The 20,396-nt window shown below is 41.8% G+C and overlaps 1 protein-coding gene across 1 annotated transcript in view; it reads right to left on the bottom strand.

Moving 5' to 3' along the window:
* Nucleotides 1-3,382: 3,382 nt before the first annotated feature.
* LOC145356676 (Fc receptor-like protein 5) overlaps nucleotides 3,383-20,396 on the bottom strand; it is a 34,789-nt gene continuing 17,775 nt past the window's right edge. The window contains exons 5-8 of the mRNA XM_080209551.1: nucleotides 19,335-19,604; nucleotides 14,173-14,412; nucleotides 11,125-11,223; nucleotides 3,383-5,108 (exon numbers count right to left, since the gene is read on the bottom strand). Of these exons, the coding sequence (XP_080065677.1) occupies nucleotides 5,086-5,108; nucleotides 11,125-11,223; nucleotides 14,173-14,412; nucleotides 19,335-19,604 (632 nt within the window). The 3' untranslated portion in view covers nucleotides 3,383-5,085. The remainder of the gene's footprint in view (nucleotides 5,109-11,124; nucleotides 11,224-14,172; nucleotides 14,413-19,334; nucleotides 19,605-20,396) is intronic.

Genomic DNA, 20,396 nt, shown 5'->3' with positions numbered 1-20,396 from the left:
GAGAACATGCAGTTTCCACACAGACAGTGACCCAAACCGGGAATTGAACTTGGGTCACTGATCTGTGAAGCAGCAGTGCTAACCACAATGGCCCTGTGCCAGCCAATTAATTCCATTCATTTATCATGTGTCAATAGAATCGAGTAAATATTTGAAATATACTTCACATAAGATTCAAATAATGTTTAATTTCCCTTCTAACCTGACTTCCTATACTTCATGACATAAATTCTAAGAAGGTTCTTACTTTGAACTTGGTGCATGGCATGATAGGAACATAGATTGGATAGTTACTTTAGTGTATCTGGTTCACCATCCTGCCTTTATGTATTAATAACCCAAAGAATCCAGAGGATATAACTCACACTGTATTGTTTAATGTATCTCATTGTTGAAGTTGCATTCAGGAGTTGCAGCCAGGAGTACTAAAGTGTAAAATTTGCCCTTTCAAACCTTCATAAGGTACCCCCAGCTTTCATCCCCAACTTTAACTACAGAGCTTAACCTCCTCACGCTTTCTCCCCTCTACATTTTGATGTCATTTACAGACCACAAATTTTAACATGCGGCCACACATCCCATTGAGTCTGCAGTGACCACAATTGCACCCAGGCCCTATCCCCATAACCCCATGCATTTACCCTAGCTGGTCCCCCTTACAGTAAGGGGCAATTTAGCATGGCCACTTTCCCTAACCCGTACATCTTTGGACTGTGGGAGGAAACCAGAGCACCCAGAAGAAACCTGCACAAACACAGGGAGAACGTGCAAACTCTACATAGACAGTGACCCAAGGACGGAATTGAACCCGAGTCCCTGGCATTGTGAGGCAGCAGGGCTAACCACTGTGCCATGTTCCGCCTTTGGCCATGGTACAATGGTGACATGCTCACATCCTCCAACCCATCACTCTTTGCCAGGAGTACCCAATGACATAAAAATCTGATCTGTCCAATTTCCTGAAAGCATGTGTTATCCTGTATATATGAATCTATCCCTCTTCCCAACTGTTACTGCTGTCTTTCCCTGTGCCTGTGTACAGTGCTACATCAGAATTAAAGAAGGACTTGAGATAGTTAGAAAGAAATTACTTGTTCTGGCAGGGAGTTCAGAACAAGAATGCATAATTTTAAGATGAGAGCTAGGCTGTTTGGGGTGACGACATCAGGAACTTTTAATCACACAGAAGGGGATTGGAAAAATGGAACTCTCTCCATCAAAAGGCTGTTGGGGTTAATTGAACGCTGAGACTAATACATGATTTTGTTAGCTGAGGGTAACAGAACCAAAACAGATAAATGCAATTAAGATACTGATCATCCATGGCCTAACTGAATGGCAGAACAGACTCGAGGGACTGAATGGCCTCCTCTTTTGTCTATGTTCCTTCCTTCCTAAGGCACAGGTTCAAAGTTTAATTGAACTGGTTCAATGGTTTTGACATTTCCTTCAATTGAATTCTTCATTCAACTTGAATCATGGGTTTTTAGCAACAAGAGATTTGAATTGATAGCCACAGAACAAAGACTGAACTGCCAACAAATTCACTGTTAACTGTTCAGGCTTTACAAACCTGTGAGTAACACAATGGCCTGGACTTTTTGTGATGCAGCAATCACTGTCAGATTCCAGCTCCAACTGTACTTTTCTATGTCCCAATGTGCTCCATGGAATGGCCAGGTCTTCTGAGCCCAGATTCTCCAGGAATGCAGAGCTTACAGTCCATCAGAGCCATCGCAGCACTTCAGTGTGAAGGGAAAACTGGACATGCAGCCTTTTTATGGCAATAGCTGCAATAAGGCAAGTTTACTGCGAATGTTAGTGAACGGAAGAGTGAATGGGTAGGTGGGTGAGGTAAGTGGGTAAAATGGCAGGTAGCTAGGACGGTAGGTGCATAGGATGGCAGATGGGTAGGGTGGTAGATAGGTGAGGTGGGCGAGTGGGTCAGGAGTTAATTGGGTTGGGCAGGGAGAGATAGTCAGGTAAGGGGATAGTCAGGTTAGGTCAGATTGTTGGGATTTGGTGTGGTTGAGGGTAGTCGGATTGGGTTGGTGGTTATTTGGGCAGTTAGGAGCATAGTCAGGATGCTGGGCATAGACAGGGGATTGAGGGGAGGAGTTGGGGGATCAGTGTGAATGATTGGAGGGCCAGTTTTGTATTTACCAGGAATTAAACTAGGATTTTCTGTCTAACGTTTCCAGGGTAATTATCCAAGTAAATATATCACAACTGTCCAAAGTCTCCAACTCTAATTTAAGATTCCTTGGAAGTTGCCCATCAGACGCTCCAAAGTTCCTGTGCAATCCCTACGGAGGTCAGCAAATTGGGACATTAGGAGGATCCTGATGCATTTTCGGTCGTACATCCAGGCTCCAATGACTGGAAGTCTGGGCCAGTGTTCTCCATGTCAACACCCAAGATGTTCTCAGGTGAGGGGCAAGTCGGAAGCTGAGCAGGCAATATGTAAGCAGAGGTTTTCTTGAAAATGCTAACAAAATTCAGATTAATTTACTGGATCATTGTAAGGCAGCTAAAGGTGCTGATTGAACGGTAAATGATTGCAAGCAAAAACTCAAAGTAAATATTGTAAGTAGAAAAAGTTATTACAAATAGGAAAGTCAAATACATTGTGCAGAGTGCAAGTTAACATTGGTGTGCACTTAAGGCGAGGTTGGAGTAGATGCTTGTTTGTGCTAATGTGGCACTTACTTAAATTGCTAGGCAGTATAACCTAGACATGTGAACATTTGTGGCCCCATCACTAAAACAACTTCCCTGAAATTCAAATGCAGGCTTCACTGTTGAGATGGAAATAAACCTCAATTTATAGATGATACAAGGGTTGACACTGAGTGTAGCAACTATATATAATGTGAGATATTTATAAATGACCTTTTATCCAATATATATTTGAATAAACTAAATTATACAGATGCACAGAAGCCTATGTTTTGAGGTACAACATTTATGTTTCAATAAAAATACCTGAAAAGATTCTTCTAAAGAAGTTGAGAATTACATCTTAACAAAGGGACAGTGTTGTACAACATTTCTATGTTACAAGTTTGAAATGTCCATTTGCGTAAATGCCAATTACTGATATAAGACATCCTTTATATATATCCTATATAAAGGTAGACGGAATTTAATACATATGTCTATTTCAAAGATAGTGGCATAATTCCATTTTGATGCTCTTTTGAACAAATGACAATCACCATGAGGACATTTTAGGCTAATCTAAGCTCCTGTTCTGTCTCTTTGAAGCCTTCTATTGTTGGATAATACGTAACATTTATATACACAGTATCACACATACAGAAAGCAAAAAAGCTGATTTTAGTTATGTACAATCCAATATCAAAAGACCTTTGATCTAATATTGACAAGGTAATCTAGTATCTTTTTATTCTGCAGAATTCTACAAGGTTGACTCTGTAAGTTACACAACAGTTAGTTCTGCTTAAGCATTTACGTTTTATGCAATTATACTGTTTTACATTTCCATAATAAAGGTAGTCCTTCCATCCGTGGCTGGAGCCAAGGCATCAAAGATAAAGCCTTGGCTGTGAAAAAAGACTATATGCAGCTTTTGTAGCAAGATGTTTTTATCATAAATGGTTAAATGGGTTTAACGGTAGATAACCGATACCTAGCAATCTAGTGCCTGCACATGGAACAGGGCTACATTCTTACCAGCTTTGACATGGCTTGTTCAGTTCAGATAGGTAACAAGTGACTTTCCTGGCGGACATGCATCTATACGTTTCCTAACCATCTAGTAGGGAGACGATTAAAAAAAATGTCACTAGGGTGAGTGTCTTTCCAATCCCACCCGCCCAACTTCTGAAACTTTGGCCAAAAGGCATGAAGATCAACATGCTAACAGTTCTAAGCCAAAATAGGAAAAAAAACTAACATGTTAAACAGAGGTAGGAATCAACTCCATTTTGATTTAGACACCATCATCCCAACACCATTTTAATTTAGACGTAATATTTACCTCTGAAGGGCTAGCTAAAGCTAAGCCTAAATATAAATCCAAAAATTGAATTAATCCCTCTGGGTAAGCAAGATTTCTGCATATGTTAAAAGCTCAGGTAATCACCAGGCTTTTTGCTTTATACAATCTGTTTGTTGTTCAAGGCTGAAATAAACAAATGTCAATTTTTAATTCATAGAGTCAAAGAATAATTTGGCACAGAAGGAAGCCAGGAATACTTCAAATATTTCTATATTAAACAGGTAAAATTAAATGGTTTGCTAATGTGATGCTAATGTTTCTTCTGCACATTTTCCTCATTATATTCCTTCCACCCCAAACCTCCAATCCTTATTTTGCCCTTCTTATCGTTGTCTGTTTCCTCAATAGCTCAGTGGGACCATTCATGTTTCACTCAAGGCTTGAAAGAACTGGTTTAAAGAGGTCCTATTTCTTTGCACACATTTTGCAAATAAAATTGGGAGAGTTGGGGTTAAGCAGATTAATTTGTTTCCACGTGACTTGCAATTTTCATAACTCGCTATAATTGGTTTTAATGAAATAAAGAAATTGTACACAAATGCTGCAAAGCAAACCAATCTTGGGACCATATTGCGTGTTCCTTCGGAATATGTGACTGTAGAGATACACAGAGAATGAATGTTGGTCAGAGTTAAAGCATTCTCTTACAACTACTTTTGGGAATACTTCAAATTCTTGAAAACTTAACATACAGACAGCCATATCATTCTGAAATATTAATCCAATTCCTTTAAATAATTCAGGGTGGTCTGGCAGCCTTAGTTGTTGCAGGCTTTCTATTGTTTTGTGATTTCATATTCCAGCCTTGATTGACACTTGGTCTGACTTCACTGGGTTTTCAACCATACTTCTTTGATAAGAGATAAAGTAGCAGATTGATCAGTCTCTGAGGAAGGAGAGATTTATCAAAGGCTACACCGTCTGCTCCAGCAGAACTTACATTGTCTGGCAGTATCAATGAAGCATTGATCATGAAGGTTGCATAGAGTTTCTTGCATCAAACTGTCTTGCAATTGAAGATAACTTGAAGTAGAAACTTGCTGATAGGCATGTCCATATGTTTAGGCAATACTGAATCTGTTGGCTAAAAAGAGTTCTTTTTTTAAAAAAAGATCTTTTAAAGAAACATCATCAACAGAGCAACCATAACTTAACTATTTCAAATGTATTTGTAAGGAGAATATCTCTTAAAGAAAATAGTCAAAGTAAATTATATTTTCCATGTAATAAGCACAAACATATTACATTTCTTTAATTTCAATATTTTGCCTAAATTTACAAATCCTTGACTTTTCATAAGAACATAAGAACATAAGAAATAGGAGCAGGAGTAGGCCATCCACCCTTCGAGCCTGCCCCGCCATTCAATAAGATCATGGCTGATCTGTCGCTGCTCAGTTCCACTTTCCCGCCCTCTCCCCATAACCCTTAATCCCCTCTCCTATCAAAAACCCATCAACCCGCGTCTTAAAAATATTTAGCGAGGTAGCCTCCACCACTTCAACGGGCAGAGAATTCCAGAGATTCACCACCCTTTGAGTGAAGAAGTTCCTCCTCAACTCCGTTCTAAACCGCCCCCCTTTTATCTTGAGGCTGTGCCCCCTAGTCCTACTGTCTTTTTTGAGCGGGAAGAGTCTTTCCACCTCTATCTTATCCATCCCATTCATCATCTTATACGTCTCAATGAGATCTCCCCTCATTCTTCTAAACTCTAACGAGTACAAGCCCAGTGTATTCAGCCTCTCCTCATAGCTCAACCCCCTCAACTCCGGTATCAGCCTAGTAAACCTCCTCTGCACTCCCTCCAAGGCCAAAATATCTTTGCGCAGGTGCGGCTCCCAAAACTGCACACAGTACTCCAGCTGCGGCCTCACCAACGCCCTATATAGCCGCAGCAAGACCTCCCTACTTTTATATTCAATCCCCTTCGCTATGAAGGCCAGCATCCCATTCGCCTTCCTGACCACCTGCTGCACCTGCAAGCTGGGTTTTTGCGACTCATGCACAAGGACCCCGAGGTCCCTCTGCACCGTCGCCTGCTGCAGTTTTTCGCCCCGTAAGTAATAGTCCTTCCTACCATTCTTCCTACCAAAGTGGACCACCTCACACTTGCCAACATTAAATTCCATTTGCCATTTCCTGGCCCATTCGCCCAGCCTATCTAGATCCTTCTGCAGACTCTCCACACCCTCCGCACAATTTGCCATTCCACCAATCTTGGTGTCATCAGCAAATTTCGACACCCTACACTCGGTTCCCTCCTCCAGATCATCTATATTTCATGTGAAATGTTTCATTTTTATTGTTGAGAAGTGGTGGAAAAATTTACAAAGTGAGAATTCCTGCAAACATGCATCTGGAACTAAAACTGAAATGCTGCAAAATGGAGGAAGTGTGTAGTTTGAAGTCAATGTTCAGACCACAGTGACAAAGAAATAAAATCAGATACTGTTTCCCCAGATTTATTTCGAGTTTCGCTAGAAGCACGTAGAAAGCCAACGATGAAGAACAGAGAGGAGGACTTGGAAAGCAGTTTAAAGTGGCGAGCCACAAGGAGCTCAACATCACATGTGTAATCAGAATAGAGAAGTTTAACATACTGGTCCTTCATCTGTCCACAAGTAAGTTTCATCAATATGTTTCATTCCCAAACCTAAGTTAGGCAACCACGGCTCACACAGCGTCCCAAATGTTCGGAGCAGATGTCTAAAACAAGTGTAAGGTTTCTGCTTTACCCATACAAAAACACGGTGCCTATTTTACATGGACAAAAATGCAGCACCTATTAAACATAGACAAAAACACAGTACCTATTTTACATAGACAAAAACACAGCACCTCTCTTACATGGACAAAAACACAGTACCTACTTCACATGGATAAAAATGCAGCACCTATTAAACATGGACAAAAACACAGCACCTATTTTACCTGGAACAAACACAGCACCTGTTTTACATGGACAAAAACACAATACCTATTTTACATGGACAAAAAAAAGCACCTGTTTTGCATGGACGAAAACACAGCACCTATTTTACATGGACAGAAACCCAGTGCCTATTTTACATGGGCAAAAACACAATACCTATTTTCCCTGGACAAAAAAACAGCACCTGTTTTGCATGGACAAAAAGATAGTACCTAGTTTACATGGACAATAACACAGTACCTATTTTACCTGGATGAAAAACACAGCACCTATTTTACATGGACAAAAAACACAGCACCTATTGTACACGGACAAAAGCCCAGCACCTATTTTACATGGACAAAAAACACAGCACCTATTGTACACGGACAAAAGCCCAGCACCTATTTTACATGGACAAAAATCCAGTCCCTATTTTACCTGGACAAAAACACAATACCTATTTTCCCTGGACAAAAAAACAGCACCTATTTTACCTGGACAAAAACACAGCACCTGTTTTACATGGACAAAAACTCAGTACCTATTTCACCTGGACAAAAACACAGTATCCATTTTACCTGGACAAAAAACACAGCACCTATTTTACATGGACAAAAAACACAGCACCTATTGTACATGGACAAAAACCCAGTCCCTATTTTACCTGGACAAAAAACACAGCCCCTATTTTACATGGACAAAAAGACAGTACCTATTTCACCTGGACAAAAACACAGTATCCATTTTACCTGGACAAGAACACAACATCTATTTTAGGCGTGACCCAGTTTCAGGTGGAATGCTTTTCAGATTTACTTGAGAAGCAAAACAGTTTTCACTGAAATTGGACTCTACTGTGGTTGTTTTACATCAGAAAACTGAAGAAAGTTACTTAACGATAAGTGATAATTATGTACTTAATGGAAGTAATCTCAATGAGGTGGAAGAGCAGCAGGATTTGAGAGCACAAATTAACAGCACACAGATTGCAGGTTTGAAGACTATTCCTTTCTTCTAGTTTCTCAATCAACTTAGCTATGGAAAATAACATTAATTGCAAACAATTCCGTAGGAAGCCATTATGAGGTCAATACTGGATCTGTTGCTTTTCCTTCTGGGTACAGATAATTATAATGACATTTTGTAAATGCTTCAGTGCATATGCAAATTGTCCTGTTGATATCATAGTGTATTTTTCAAATGCTAGTATACTAACAGTGCACAAAATAAATACAACATTTTCAATTGTAAGCATCTCCTTCAGTGCGACAATTAACCCAGACTGAAAGGGGAGAGCTTGATGGAAAATTTTATCCGTATTTCCAGTATTTCAATTGAAGAAGACAGACAAGTTCTATTTTTCAGGAAGTGGATCAGCCTGTATGCAATTCCGACTGCATGGAACATTGCATATCAAGGCCTAAACAATGACTGCAAAAATAAACAGCTTTTCAACTTGCACACCAGGAATAAGTAATAATGGTCTCCTTTTTAACACTTACTTTCCTCTCACCTCCCTATATTCTTTACATGGAACCCATTTGGCATCATACATCCTGTTTCAGCAATGAGGAAAGGTGGGCCAACATTGGGCTACTGATGCCTTTGTCATCAGTGCCACTGGGACTCCAGGATGTGCCCCTTGGGAGGCACAGCTCTAAGAGTGCAAGTCAGTGTCGGATTTTCCTCTTACCGAGGTGAGCTGCCTTATGAATGGCTTCCTCTTCACTCAACAGCCATAATAAAGAAACAAAGTTCGGCAGATTCAAGTGGCTGGCAATGCTGCAATTCAAATTTGTGCCTTCTCATTGGGAGAGTGGTTATACCGCTTTTAAATGGGTTTATAATTTGAAATTAAAATCTTATGAAATGAGCTTTAAATTTGTTTTGTGTAGATCATAGAATCCCTACAGTGCAGAAGGAAGCCATTCGGCCCTTTGAGTCGTCACCGACCACAATCCCACCCAGGCCCTACTCCCATAACCGCACATAGTTATCCTGCTAATCCCCCATGACACTGGGGTCAATTTAGCACGGTCAATCAACCTAACCCACACATCTTTGGAGTGTGGGAGGAAACCAGAGCACCCGGAGGAAACCCAAGCAGACACAGGGAGAATGTGCAAACTCTACACAGACAGTGACCCAAGGCCGGAATTGAACCAGGGTCTCTGGTGATGTGAGGCCGCAGAGCTAACCACTGTGCCACCGTGCTGACCCTAGATCTAAGTATTGGGTGCAATACTCCTATGTCCCCGGCCATTGGGTTCAATTACCCAATGTACTTAATGGAAGTAATCTCAATGAGGTGGAAGAGCAGCAGGATTTGAGAGCACAAATTAACAGCACACAGATCGCAGGTTTGAAGACTATTCCTTTCTTCCAGTTTCTCAATCAACTTAGCTATGGAAAATAACATTAATGGCAAACAATTCCGTAGGAATCCATTATGAGGTCAATACTGGATCTGTTGCTTTTCCTTCTGGGTAGAGATAATTGTAATGACATTTTGTAAATGCTTCAGTGCATATGCAAATTGTCCTGTTGATACCATAGTGTATCAAACGCTCTATCCCAGGCAACATTCTGGTGAACCTTCTCTGTACCCCCTCTAGTGCAATCACATCCTTCCTATAGTGAGGTGACCAGAACTGCACAAAGTACTCCGACTGTGGCTTAATCAATGTTCTGAACAGCTTCAGCATTACCTTCTTGCTCTTATATTCTATGCCACAACTGATTAAAGCAATGTCCCATATGCCTTGTTAACTATCCTATTCAGCTGCTCTGCCATCTTCAGGGATCAGGATCTGTGAATAAGCAGTGAAGAATAGGACAGTGGAGAATTTAGTGGGAGGTTCATGAATCATTCACTGGCATGAATTTCACACCAGATCTTCTGCTGGTACCTACCTTGGCAGAGTGGGAAACCCACTGGTGACTAGGATAAAACTGATTTGCATCCTATTAATGGGATGCAGATGAAGGCCTGACAGGAATCTCCCTCCCATTCCTGATTCTCCGCAACTCCAGTGGGAAAACACGTTGGTCCAGAAGACCAACATGGCTTGCAGAAGTCAGGACTTACCTGAAGAATGCCTGAGACTGCCTCTGGAGTTTGCAACACTGGAATACCACAGCAGTGGATCTTCCAGATTCAGTGCCATTGAGGCGGACAATCTTCCAGCCTCAGAATGTTCCTGGAGATTCATCTTTCTTCAGGAGGTCCAGCTTCTTTCTTCAGCAGTGGGTCAGTGACGTTGGGCACTTTTTAACTAGAAATGAGGGTGGGACACCCACAATCAAGCCCTCCCTGCCATAGAATACGGTGCTAAGCCCCCAATACATAAGTAATCAGGTCAGAGTGGGAAGATATGGTTTGGTTTCCTATTGGCCTCCGCAGTGCCAGACTCTCCCCTTCCTCCAACCCCACCATGGGACATAGTCCTGGATGGGGGAATTCCACCCAACGTTTTACACATAAAGTGCCAGAGTGGAAAACTCAATATTCATAAAATTCCCTTTTCTGATAGACAAGGGAATTAAGGGTTATGGGGAGAAAGCGGGAAAGTGGAACTGATTCACTTCAGATCAGCCATGATCTTATTGAATGGCGGGGCAGGCTCGAAGGGCTAGATGGCCTACTCCTGCTCCTATTTCTTATGTTCTTATGTTCAAACCAATATCAGAATTACCAGCTCAAGAGAAAATGGGGCATTCATCCATCTATAAGAATTATTTTCCAAGAACCTTACTTTTGAGCTTTGTGAACTCAATCTTGTCTCATGTCGCTGTGAAAAAATACCTCTGGCTTGAGAATTTCATTACCGTGTTTTGAAATCAGGCTAACTAGACCCAAAACGTAGAATCAGGTCAGTGAGAAGAACATTTAAAACAGAAAAGAATATTTTAAAATATTCTATACTCTATTTAATATTTAAATACGCTAGAAGAATCTTCCACTCGGGGCAGTGGGCAAACCGAAAATGCAGATAGATGCTGAGTTTGAAGTGTTGGAGAGATGAGCTTGATGGGACGATTGACCTTTGGTTAACCTTGCTTGTTTGTAAGGTACTGACTGTTCATTTAAAAAATTGAAATTAAAATTAAGCTCATGGCTAACTTGTACGTAGGACTAAAATTAATATAATTAAAAGCAGTGAGTATTTTGCTCCTTATTACATACCTTTATGTGCAATGCAGTAACAAATTAACCCAAGAGCCAAAACCAGCAGCACAATGACTGCTATACTGACAGCAATTGTCACAGGCTGGAGACTGGAATCTGGAAAAGTAGAATGATAATGACTATTATTTTCCTGTTGCATAGAGTCATACAGTGCAGAAAAGGCCCTTCAGCCCATTGAGTCTGCACGCATTCTCCAGCTCTTGTTCCATATCCTTGAATGTTATAATGTTTCAAGTGCTCATCCAAATACTTTTTAGAGGTTGTAAGGACTCCAGCCTCCACTACCTTCCCAGGCAGTGGATTCCAGGATCCCACCACCCTCACAGTGATTTTATTTTTCTCAAATCCCCTCTGGATCTGTTGTCCCTTACCCTAAATTTATGCCCTCTTGTGATCGGCCCCTCAACCAAGGGAAACAGTTGTTTCCTATTCACCCTGTACAAGTATAATCTTATACACCTCAATCATGTCCCTCTTCAGCCTTCTCTGCTCTAAAGAAAACAATTCAAGCCTATCCAGTCTCCCCTTATAGCTCAAACGTTCTATCTCAGGCAACATTCTGGTGAACCTTCTCTGTACCCCCTCCAGTGCAATCACATCCTTCCTATAGTGAAGTGACCAGAACTGCACAAAGTACTCCAACTGTGGCTTAATCAATGTTCTGAACAGCTTCAGCATTATCTTCTTGCTCTTATATTCTATGCCACAACTGATTAAAGCAATGTCCCATATGCATTGTTAACTATCCTATTCAGCTGCTCTGCCATCTTCAGGGATCAGGATCTGTGAATAAGCACCCCAAGATCCATCTGTTTCTCTGAGCTTGCTAGTGTCCTACCATTCATTAAATATTCTCTTGTCATGTTACTTCTTCCAAAGTGTATCACCTCACATTTATCAGGGTTAAATACCATCTGCCACTGCTCTGCTCATCTGACCAACTCATCTATATCTTCCTGTAACCTTTGATCTTCTTCTCATTATTAACCACCCTACCAACCTTGGTATCATCTGCAAATTTGCCTATCATTCCCCTCCCCCTCACTTTATCACCTATATCATTTATATATATAACAAACAATAAGGATCCTAGCGCTGAACCTTGTGATACGCCACAAGACATCGGCCTCCGGTCATTCAGACAGCCTGCTACCATTGCCCTTTGTGTCCTATTACCAAGCCAGTTTCAGATTTATCATGCCAATTTTCCCTGAATTTCATGTGCTCCAACCTTCTCAATCAGTCTCCCATGTGGGACCTTGTCAGAGGCTTTGCTAAAATCCATTTAAACAATTCAACTTCCCTCATCCACACCCTCAATCATGTTTTTGAAACATTCTATCAAATTTGTTAGGCATGGCCTCCTTCTGACAAAGCCATGTTGACTATCTCTAATTAATCCATGCCTTTTCAAATGGACATTACTTCTCTTCTTCAGAATTTTCTCCAATAATTTCCCTACCGCTGACGTGAGAGTGACTGGTCTGTAATTTCCTGGCTTATCTCTACTATCCGTCCTGAAAAGTGAACCACAGTAGCTGTCCTCCAGTCCTCTGGTACTTCCCCTGCAGCTAGAGACAAATTAAAAATTTGCATCAGAGCCCCTGCAATTTCCTGCCTCGCCTCCCACAGCAGCCTGCGATGCAATTCATCTGGACCAGAGGGTTTCTCCATTTTTAAGCCCATCAGAGCCTCCAATGCCTCCTCATTGCCCAAGTCAAACTGTGCCGGTTCCTCATGGTCCCTTTTCCTGATTTCTGTACTTACATTCTCCTTTTTCTGAGTGGAGACCAATGAGAAATATTCATTTAACATTCTTTCAATACCCTGCTGCTTCATTCACAGATTGCTCCCTTGATCTCTAATAGGCCCTATTCTTTCCATGGTTAATCTTTTCCACTTAATGTATTTCTAGAATATCTTAAGATTCTCACTAATCTTGTTGGCAAGTCCTTTGTCATGCCCCCTTTTTGCTCTTCCAATTGCTTTGTTAAGTTGCCTCTTGCACTTCCTATATTCCTTTGGGTGCTTTGCTGAATTGCTTCCTTTGCTTGCGAAAGCCTTGCTTTTCTTCCTTATCCAGTCCTGGATTGTCTTAGACTTCCAGGGTTCCCAAAACTTATTGCTCCTACATTTTCCTATATAGAAAACATGATGGACCTGTACTCTCCCCATTTTTGAATGCCCCCCACTGCTCTATTATAGACTTTCCCACAAGGAACTGTTCCTTGTCAACATTGGCCAGATTCTGCCTTATTTTAATAAAACAATATGTGCCTTATGTCACTGAAATTAATAAGTTCAGCATATTCTTTTGTTTGTCTCAGTGGCCTTGATCCTATCCTTTACAATATTAACATATATACATTTATGTACAATTACTTTGCTTGTTTTCTTAAGCAAGCTCTGTTAAAGAATATTGAAGGATCAAGAGGCAGACTTTGCTTTCACCGTCAAGAATTGTCCGTACAGGTAAATGAAGAAAAATCAGGTAGGAAATATTATATATTTGTAGGGGTATGGTGTATCCTGCTGCTCCCTCCATTGACCAAGGCCCCACCACAGGACACTCAGGGTGCCTGCCTGAGTCAGATATTAAATATGCAGATTGGGATCCTATCATATTAAAAGACACCTGGACATGTACCTGAAGTGCTATAACCTGCAAGGCAATAGACCAGTTGTTGGCAGGTGGCATTGGAATAGACAGCTAATTTTTAATTCATTTTCATTTGGTTAGCACAGAAACGATGGGCTGAATGGTCTCTTTCTGTGCTGTATTTTTTTCTATCATTCTATACATAACACCCTGCTTAAATAGGGCACTCAGTTTACACTGATGACAATCTTCCCCATGGTGCTTTGAAAATGAGATGTGTACTGGGAACTGTCTATACATTGAGTTGCCATATCAGCTGATAATGAGAAACTAGGAAGATGTTTAATTTCACACTATCATTATTCCTTGTCTCTGCTAATAACAAACAGATGTAAATCCTTCCAATGGAGGAAATGCTGATTACATGGTAGATGATAACACTTTACCTTGACCTGGTACTTCAATCCAATTGCTGATTTTTTCATTAACTGAACAGTAATATCTTCCCGGTTCTGTTGAAGTGACAATTAATTGATTCTTATTTGTACTTTTGGTTCTATTGCCTCCCGGCCGCACAAAGTGCCAGATGTAGGGTCCTTGGTGTTTATAAGTTACACGACAATTAAGAGTGAACTCGTGACCTGGTATCAGGGGATCTGGATCTGAAGTCATGTTAACAGCCAAATCTATAAAGAAATTCAAAAGAGAAATCTCTGATTGTTATGAAATGGTTAAGTCACACAAGCCAAAGATCAAACGTCTTCTTATAAGGGCCTTCACGGGCAGACACCAAAGCTATTAGAACATAGAACATAGGACACTACAGCACAAACAGGCCCTTCAGCCCACAAGTTGCACCGATCACATCTGTACCTACTAAGCCATAGACCTATCTATAACCCCCAATCCCATTAGATCCCATATACTCATCCAGAAGTCTTTTAAAAGACCCCAGCGAGTTCGCCTCTACCACCACCGACAGCAGCCGATTCCATTCACTCACCACCCTCTGAGTGAAAAACTCACCCCTAACATCTCCTCTGCACTTGCTTCCCTGCACCTTAAATCTGTGTCCTCTTGTAGCGACCACTACAGCCCAGGGAAATAGCCTCTGAGAATCCACCCTATCTATTCCTCTCAACATCTCTATCAGGTCGCCTCTCAACCTTCGTCTCTCCAAGGAGAAGAGTCCCAGCTCCCTCAACCTATCTTCATAAGGCATGCCTCCCAATCCAGGCAACATCCTTGTAAATCTCCTCTGCACCCTTTCAATAGCTTCCACGTCCTTCCTATAGCAAGGCGACCAGAACTGCGCACAGTGCTCCAGGTGGGGTCTGACAAGAGTCTTATAAAGTTGCAGCAATACCTCCTGATTCCTAAACTCAATCCCTCGATTAATGAAAGCCAGTACACCATACGCCTTCTTGACCACATCCTCCACCTGCGAGGCTGATTTAAGAGTCCTATGGACCTGGACCCCAAGATCCTTCTGCTTTTCAACACAGCTAAGACTCCTACCCTTGATATTGTATTCCTTCATCCCATTGGTCCTGCCAAAATGGACCACTACACATTTATCTGCGTTGAAGTCCATCTGCCACTTTTCCGCCCAGTCTTGCATCCTATCTATGTCCCGCTGCAACTTCTGACATCCCTCCAGACCATCCACAACACCACCAACCTTTGTATTGTCGGCAAACTTACTAACCCATCCCTCCACTTCCTCACCCAGGTCATTTATGAAAATGACAAACAGCAAGGGTCCTAGAACAGATCCCTGGGGCACTCCACTGGTGACCGACCTCCATGCAGAAAAAGACCCATCCACAACCACTCTCTGCCTTCTGCAGGCAAGCCAGTTCTGGATCCACAAGGCCAAAGCCCCCTGGATCCCACGCCCTCTCACCTTCTCAAGAAGTCTTGCATGGGGGACCTTATCAAACACCTTGCTGAAGTCCATGTAAACCACATCTACCGCTCTTCCTTCGTCAATGTGTTCAGTCACATTCTCAAAGAACTCAACTAGGCTCTTAAGGCACAATCTGCCCTTGACAAAACCATGTTGACTATTTCTGATCAATCTAAACTTCTCCAAATGCTCATAAATCTTGTCCCCCAGAAGCCTCTCCATCAGCTTACCAACCACTGAGGTCAGACTCACCAGTCGGTAATTTCCCGGGCTATCCCTGTTCCCTTTCTTGAAAATAGGAACCACATCCGCAATCCTCCAATCCTCCGGAACCTCTCCCGTCTCCATCAACGACGCAAAGATCATCGCCAGGGGCTCTGCAAACACTTCCCTCACCTCCCACAGTAACCTGGGGTACATCCCATCCAGTCCCGGCGACTTGTCTATCTTGATAGAGTTTAAAAGTTCTAACACATCCTCTTCCTTAACATCCACATACTCAATCTTTTCAGACTGCCGCAAACCTGTAGTACAACCTCCCAGATCACTTTCCACCGTGAGTACCGAGGCAAAGTACTCATTAAGCACCTCTGCCATTTCTTCCGGTTCCACACAGACTTTTCCCCCTTCACCTTTTATAGGTCCTATCCCTTCTCATCCTTTTACTTTTCACATATTTGTAGAAGGCCTTGGGATTCTCCTTAATCTTACCTGCCAAGGCCTTCTCATGACCCCTTCTGGCTCTCCTAATTTCCTTTTTAAGCTCCTTTCTACAAGCCTTTTACTCCTCTAGATCCTTAACATCTCCTAGCTCTCTGAACCTTTTATACACCTTTCTTTTCTTCCTGACTAGGTTCACCACAACCTTCGTGCACCACGGTTCCCGCGCCCTACCAAAATTAGTCTGGGCAAAACACATAAATCAGATATCTGTAATTGGAAAGTGGGAATAAGCTACAGGTACAGAAACGTGCAGTATTATAAAGTTTTAACACTGACTGGATATTTTAATGGAGATGGCGTAAAGCAACTGGGAATTGTTTATGCTAATTACTTATAATCAATTTTGAAAACTATATTTGCCTTTGTATCTTGTATTCTGGCTAGCTACAGGGATGTAAACTGTAGCTTTCCAGCGTCCTTGCTATAATTTGCATTAAAACAGCTCTTTAAGAAAACTCTATGATTTGTCTGGTTACTCAAAGGGTAAAGTAGTGATTAATTAAAAGGCTGATAACAAAGCCCACAACAGTTACTTGACCAATTAAACTGGATGCAAGATGTTTGAAAAAAATCTGTATACTGAACAGATTACAAATGGCATTGGGGCTTTGTAGCAAAGACAATAATTTTACTACCCATTGTGTCATGTATGTTTGTATCTATGAATGCAACTGTAAAACTTTAAGGTTTAAAGTTAAAGTTTATTTATTACTGTTGCAAGTAGGCTTACATTAACATTTCAATTAAATTACTGTGAAAATCCCTGCATCACCACACTCCAATGCCTGTATGGGTGCACTGAGGGGGAATACACCTAACCAGCACGTCTTTCGGACTGTGGAAGGAAACTTGAACACCCGGAGGGAACCCCACAGAAGTGGGAAGAATGTGCAGACTCTGCACAGACAGTGACCCTGGGAATCGAACCCAGGCCCCCAGCGCTATGAGGCAGCAGTGCTAACCATTGTGCCCCTTTTAATTGCTCCAGTACAGGGAACAGTTCCACATCTAAATGCTGCTTTCTGCTTTAGACAGTAGCTGTCAGCAGGGCTTTCAGTAAATGACTGAGATGTGTATGCACAGCTAAGGGAAACCTCACCCAAGGATTTCCAGCATGTCTTTCATCATATCTTTGTAAATAGAGGGCAGAATTTTCCCAAAATTGTAGGGTGCTAGAGCAGGTGAGAAAAACTCTGTGAAACTCATTGGCACAGCTGGGACTCAGAGACAGGGATATCAGTTTTGAAGAGCCCCTTTCTTTTTGGGTGTGAATCTGATTACACTACTGGCAGGTGGTGGGGAGGATCTCAAACTCAGATCTCACACCCGCAAATCCCATCATGGCCCTTTCACGAGAGTTAGATCTGTGCCCATGGCGAATGGTCCTGAGAATCCCACCAGAGAATTATTTGGTTTTGTTTAATTTGGTCTTTATTGTCGGGGGGGTTGGAGCACTAGAATGCAGAAGTCTTGCTACGTTTATGTAGGGGTTCCCAGGCGGGTACGCCTGGAATAATGTCTGCAGGTTTGGTCTCCAAATCTAAGAAAGGATATACCTTCCTTGGAAATGGAAGTTCACTTGATTAGTATCTGGAATGAAAGGATTGTCTTATAATAGGAGGCGAGTAAATTGGTCCTGTTTGGAAGGAGGAGAGATGACTTCATTGAAACATGCAAGATTTCAAAGGGATTTAACAGAGCAGACACTGGGAGGTGGCTTTTCTTGGCTGGGAAACCTAGACCACTTTGGGGGACCCAGTCTCAGGATAGGGGATAACTGATTTAGGACTAAGCTGTGGAGGAATTTCTTTATGCAGAGAGTTGTGAAACTTTGGAATTTTCTCTCCCCAGGGAATTGTGAATGCCCCATTGTTGAGTTGATTTAAGGCTGAGATACAGATTTTAAGGCTGAAGTAGACAATCAAGGGGAATCAAGATATTTGGGAAATGGACAGTAAAGTAGTTTTGAGGCAGGTGATTAGCTATGATTGTATTGAAAGTTGGAGGAGGCACAAGGGGACATTCTACTGCCCTGCTTGCCACAGAATCGGAGCAGGCGAGGGGTGGACAACGGAAATGTCCATTGACCTCAGGTGGCATTTTTTTGGTCTCACTCGAGCGAGGCCATAAAATTCTGCCCATGGTCGACTGATATTATTTCTCAGTCTAGCAGTGGGGACTAGCCCTGCCGGAAAATTGTGGGGGGACTAATAGTAATAGTAGCAACATTCACTCCTCAAAACAACAGATAGCATTTGGGTTGGATCTGCTTTGGAGAGAGTAAGGATAAAGGCAGAAACTAAAGAAATGTTTGGGGGATGTAGGGGGAAGAGAAGCTGTTGGCAACACTTTGTAGGAGAAAGAGAGCAGTCAGAAACGATCTTTTGGGCCATTGTTTTCTCTCCCCCTCCCACCACTTCAAGTGAAGACATGTTTGGTATGTCAACAGTTTACATTACACAGCTGTCTCCCACTGCATTTTGTGTAATTTTTTTTATCATGTTTTAGGATCATGTACAAAGCTACTTGAGATTTACACTTCTTTGGACTTCTTTGGGGCGGCACAGTGGTTAACACAACTGCCTCACAGCACTAGGGGCCTCGGTCACTGTCTGTGTGGAGTTTGCACTTTCTCCCCATGTCTGTGTGGGTTTCCTCCAGTTTCCTCCCACTGTCCAAAGATGAGCAGATTAGGTGGATTGGCCATGCTAAATTGACTCTAGTGTCAGGGGGATTAGCAGGGTAAATGTGTGGGGTTACGGGAACAGGGTTTGGGTGGGATTGTGCTCAGTACAGAATCGATGGGCCAAACAGCCTCCTTCTGTACTGTAGGGATTTATGTCACTATTTCTAATTTAGCAATATAATACTCAGTAAAACATATTTGCCAGTAAGACCCTCTTTCAAAATAACTGGACAATTAAATGAGTAATGACAGAAAAATAATTTAAATTATAACATTGATTTTATCCATACCTACGACCAGCCCTTGGCTGTATTTTGATACAAATCCATTCATAGCCTTGCATTTGAAGGTGCCCAGGTGGTCACTGTATTCGACTGGCACAAGAAATTGTCCTTTTCTCCGACTCTGTGCAGTGTAATTGTTCAAGAATCTTGAATCTCTATACAATGTGTATATTATTGGCAAACTTCCTTTGTGAGATAAGCAGGAAACACTTGTGTACACCAGCTCATGATTAATAAAGGTTATTTCTGCAGTGATCTCAGGATTGGACACTGGAACTTAATTGACAAAATGAAGGACATAAGTAACATTTTAAAATGACAGCTTTAACTTCTGTTGAAAAATAAAATACCGCTCACACAAGTCCGGAACAGTGCTAAGATCCTAATGCATCGAATGGTTGCATTGGTGTCATAAACCATGGCTGACATTTTCACAACTGAGCAAAGCTGAACAAGAGATGCGCGGCTTTGCCTCCATTGTATTTTAATTCAGTATAAACAGCAGGAGGGAATACAGGATCATTTTCCAATGCGGTCAAAGAGCTTTATAATTGTATTATAATTGTCCCTGAATGGAAAATTCAGCACACTGTTTGCAGTAAGACAGATAATTAACGAAAGTGATTGGGGCCAATGAAAGGTCACTGACCTGAAGCGTTAACTCAGTTTCTCGCTCCACACACGCTACCAGACCTGCACTTGCTGTTTTTATATCAAATCTCCAGCATTGCAGTATTTTGCTTCCATCATTTATTCCTCCTACATTTATCAATCTTTATCACCATCTCCTTCTATTTCTCAACATTTACAGAGAAGACTGAGGGGTGACCTGATTAATGTGTTCAAGATTATGAGGGGCATGGACAGAATGGATAGGGAGCAAGCTGTTCCCCTTAGTTGAAGGGTCAGTTACGCGGAGACACAAGTTAAAAGCGAGGGGTGGGAGGTTTAAGCCGGATTTGAGGAAAAACCTTTTTTTACCCAGAGGGTGGTGATGGTCTGGAATGCACTGCCCGGGAGGGTGGTGGAGGCAGGTTGCCTCACATCCTTTTCAAAAGTATCTGGATA

The sequence above is a fragment of the Carcharhinus amblyrhynchos genome, chromosome 21 (genome assembly GCF_965287045.1).
Source record: "Carcharhinus amblyrhynchos chromosome 21, sCarAmb.v2.hapA, whole genome shotgun sequence".
Lineage (NCBI taxonomy): Eukaryota > Metazoa > Chordata > Chondrichthyes > Carcharhiniformes > Carcharhinidae > Carcharhinus > Carcharhinus amblyrhynchos.
The sequence above is the reverse complement of the archived record's forward strand: the minus strand, read 5'-3'. Positions and strand labels throughout refer to the sequence as shown.